General features: G+C 39.6%; 1 protein-coding gene across 1 annotated transcript in view; it reads left to right on the top strand.

Annotated features, from left to right (window-relative positions):
* kdm5c (lysine demethylase 5C) overlaps positions 1 to 1,513 on the top strand; it is a 21,487-nt gene extending 19,974 nt beyond the window's left edge. Inside the window, exon 15 of the mRNA XM_034087335.2 lies at positions 1,481 to 1,513. Within this exon, the coding sequence (XP_033943226.1) occupies positions 1,481 to 1,513 (33 nt within the window). The remainder of the gene's footprint in view (positions 1 to 1,480) is intronic.
* The last annotated feature ends 772 nt before the right edge of the window (positions 1,514 to 2,285 follow it).

Raw genomic sequence — 2,285 nt, 5'->3', positions numbered from 1 at the left:
CTATTGAACTTATTAGTGCAAGCTTGTTTACTCCTACGAACTAATTCTTTATTCTTATTCCGCCTGGTTATTTTGTCCGTCTTCTTCTCCCACATCGCAGAAAGTCTGTTCAAATCGTTCAGGAATCGATTGCTATTACTTTTCTCATTCATAATTCCCGAGATACATCCCATAATTCATCACATTTTTAACATGGAAGTCAAGAGAACCTCTTCAGACTTGAAAAATCTTCATGCGACTTCAACTGCTAACTGTTCCTTCATACTTTCCCTCAGAAACCTCATTCCAACTTTAAAATATTACACATCTTTCTGACATTATTCCTGTTAAACGACTTTTAAATCAGATTCAGAATTTTAGAAATATTAAACATTGTTCAGAACTTGGTAAAGAGGCCTTCTTCAGATTTTAACATTAGTGTGTATTGCACAGCTCGTTAAGGCTAGAGTGCGTTATTTCACAGCTAGAGTGGAGGACAGCTTGAAATTCGCTTTCATATATATATTTTTTAGACCTGCCAAACCCTACACTCCTGAGACATAATTTGTCATGAGAAAACATCTCGTAGCTCCATTAAAGCCCATTGCACATTCAGGCTCATCTTTCCTCACACCTTTAGTTAGCCAAAAATGGCACATTATTGACCCGAATGTACACAAAAAGGACACTTCAGATGCCAAGGGTTCTTGAGATGCTTCACACGTTGACATTTCACCGATATCTGTTACGGTTATTCAACAAAACGTTCACATGCAAGAGGTTTATCTCTCATTCAGAACAATGGCAAGGCTCTCCTCTCACTGATTACTGCACATCACCATGGAAACCTTTCATCTCTGGGCTCAAGCACAGGTGTTTCATAACATGATGATGTCATAACTCCAACTGACATGCTCAGAACACCACCAAACATCACATGATGGTTAACACTGTGGCCCTGAAAAGCTCTACATAAAATCTGATGTTACGTAATGTGGTGTTACTATGGCAACGCATCCCTCACCACAAAAACGATGTCGCTGTAACTCCAATGGACACGGTCTAATCGTCCCCCAAGCTTCACTTGTATATCACCGGTCCATGCCTCAACAGCTCTATGCCAAATCTGAGATCTCACCATATGCCGTTTCCATGGAAACGCATCCCTGATGTTGTCGTGATACCCAAGCAAATGGTCTAAAACCGCACCAGACTTCAGATAGTGGTCCGGCCCTCAATAGCTCTATGAGAATGATGGGGTTTTATCCTATGGCGTTTCCATGGAAACGCATCCCTCGCCATAAAACACGATGTCGTCGTAACTGATATGCAAATGGTAAAAACACCACCAGACTTCATATGACAGTTAATGGTCCAGTCCTCAACATGTCTATGTGCCAATAGTGAATTTTCCTCAAAAGCTGTTGCCATGGCAATAAAACACAATATTGCTATAACTCCTATGAAAATAGTTATAAAAACTTCACATTTGTGCCAACAGTCCAGCCATGAAGACATCATACGGGACAGTTGAGATTTATTCAAATGCCGTTGCCATGGCAACACAATGCTCACCATGAAACACGGTTCTCAACTTCAGTGAAAATGCTCCAAACTCCACAGGTTTTGTAACGATGAAGCCATCCACATTTCGAAGTGTATTATGGGGTGTCAAATACCGTTGCCATGGCGACAGATCATTCGCCATCAACTTAGTTCAATAGTTTGCAGTTTAAATATTCTGCTACTTTTCCAAGCTTTATTACTGTCTTTTCTTATCACAAATTCACACCCCCAGTGTTCATGTATCATTTCAATCTAAAAATGCTTCACTTTCTCCTTACACATTACATTTCAGCATAGCAATTCAACATCAGCATAAAGTATTTCCACTCGCAATTTCTTCAGGAATTGCATTCTCTAGTTATGAACCGTTACTCCTATGCTAAAAGACTTCCTCCAAAATGCAAAAAACTAGAGAGAACTTAAATTTGTGATGTTCAATTAAAACCATGGGAAAAACTCAATTGACAATGAATTGGGAACAACACAGTGTACGTTAGGGATTGTTCTCAGTAAATGGGTACATTTTTTGTTGAGAATACTTCAATAGATAAAGCTAATTTGGCAATAGAACAGAAACAGGCTGTAGATTCCCTAAATCAGTCTCCCATTCATTGTCTATATAGCAGCTTCAGACTTTATACCTGATGACATCACAAGTTTGAGACGGACTTCCATGGTTGGTGGCTTTGAGAGGGAGAAGCTCATCATCAAATTGAACTTTCCCAGGCCATGAAAATGCC

Source organism: Pseudochaenichthys georgianus, chromosome 7 (assembly GCF_902827115.2).
Source record: "Pseudochaenichthys georgianus chromosome 7, fPseGeo1.2, whole genome shotgun sequence".
Lineage (NCBI taxonomy): Eukaryota > Metazoa > Chordata > Actinopteri > Perciformes > Channichthyidae > Pseudochaenichthys > Pseudochaenichthys georgianus.
The sequence above is the reverse complement of the archived record's forward strand: the minus strand, read 5'-3'. Positions and strand labels throughout refer to the sequence as shown.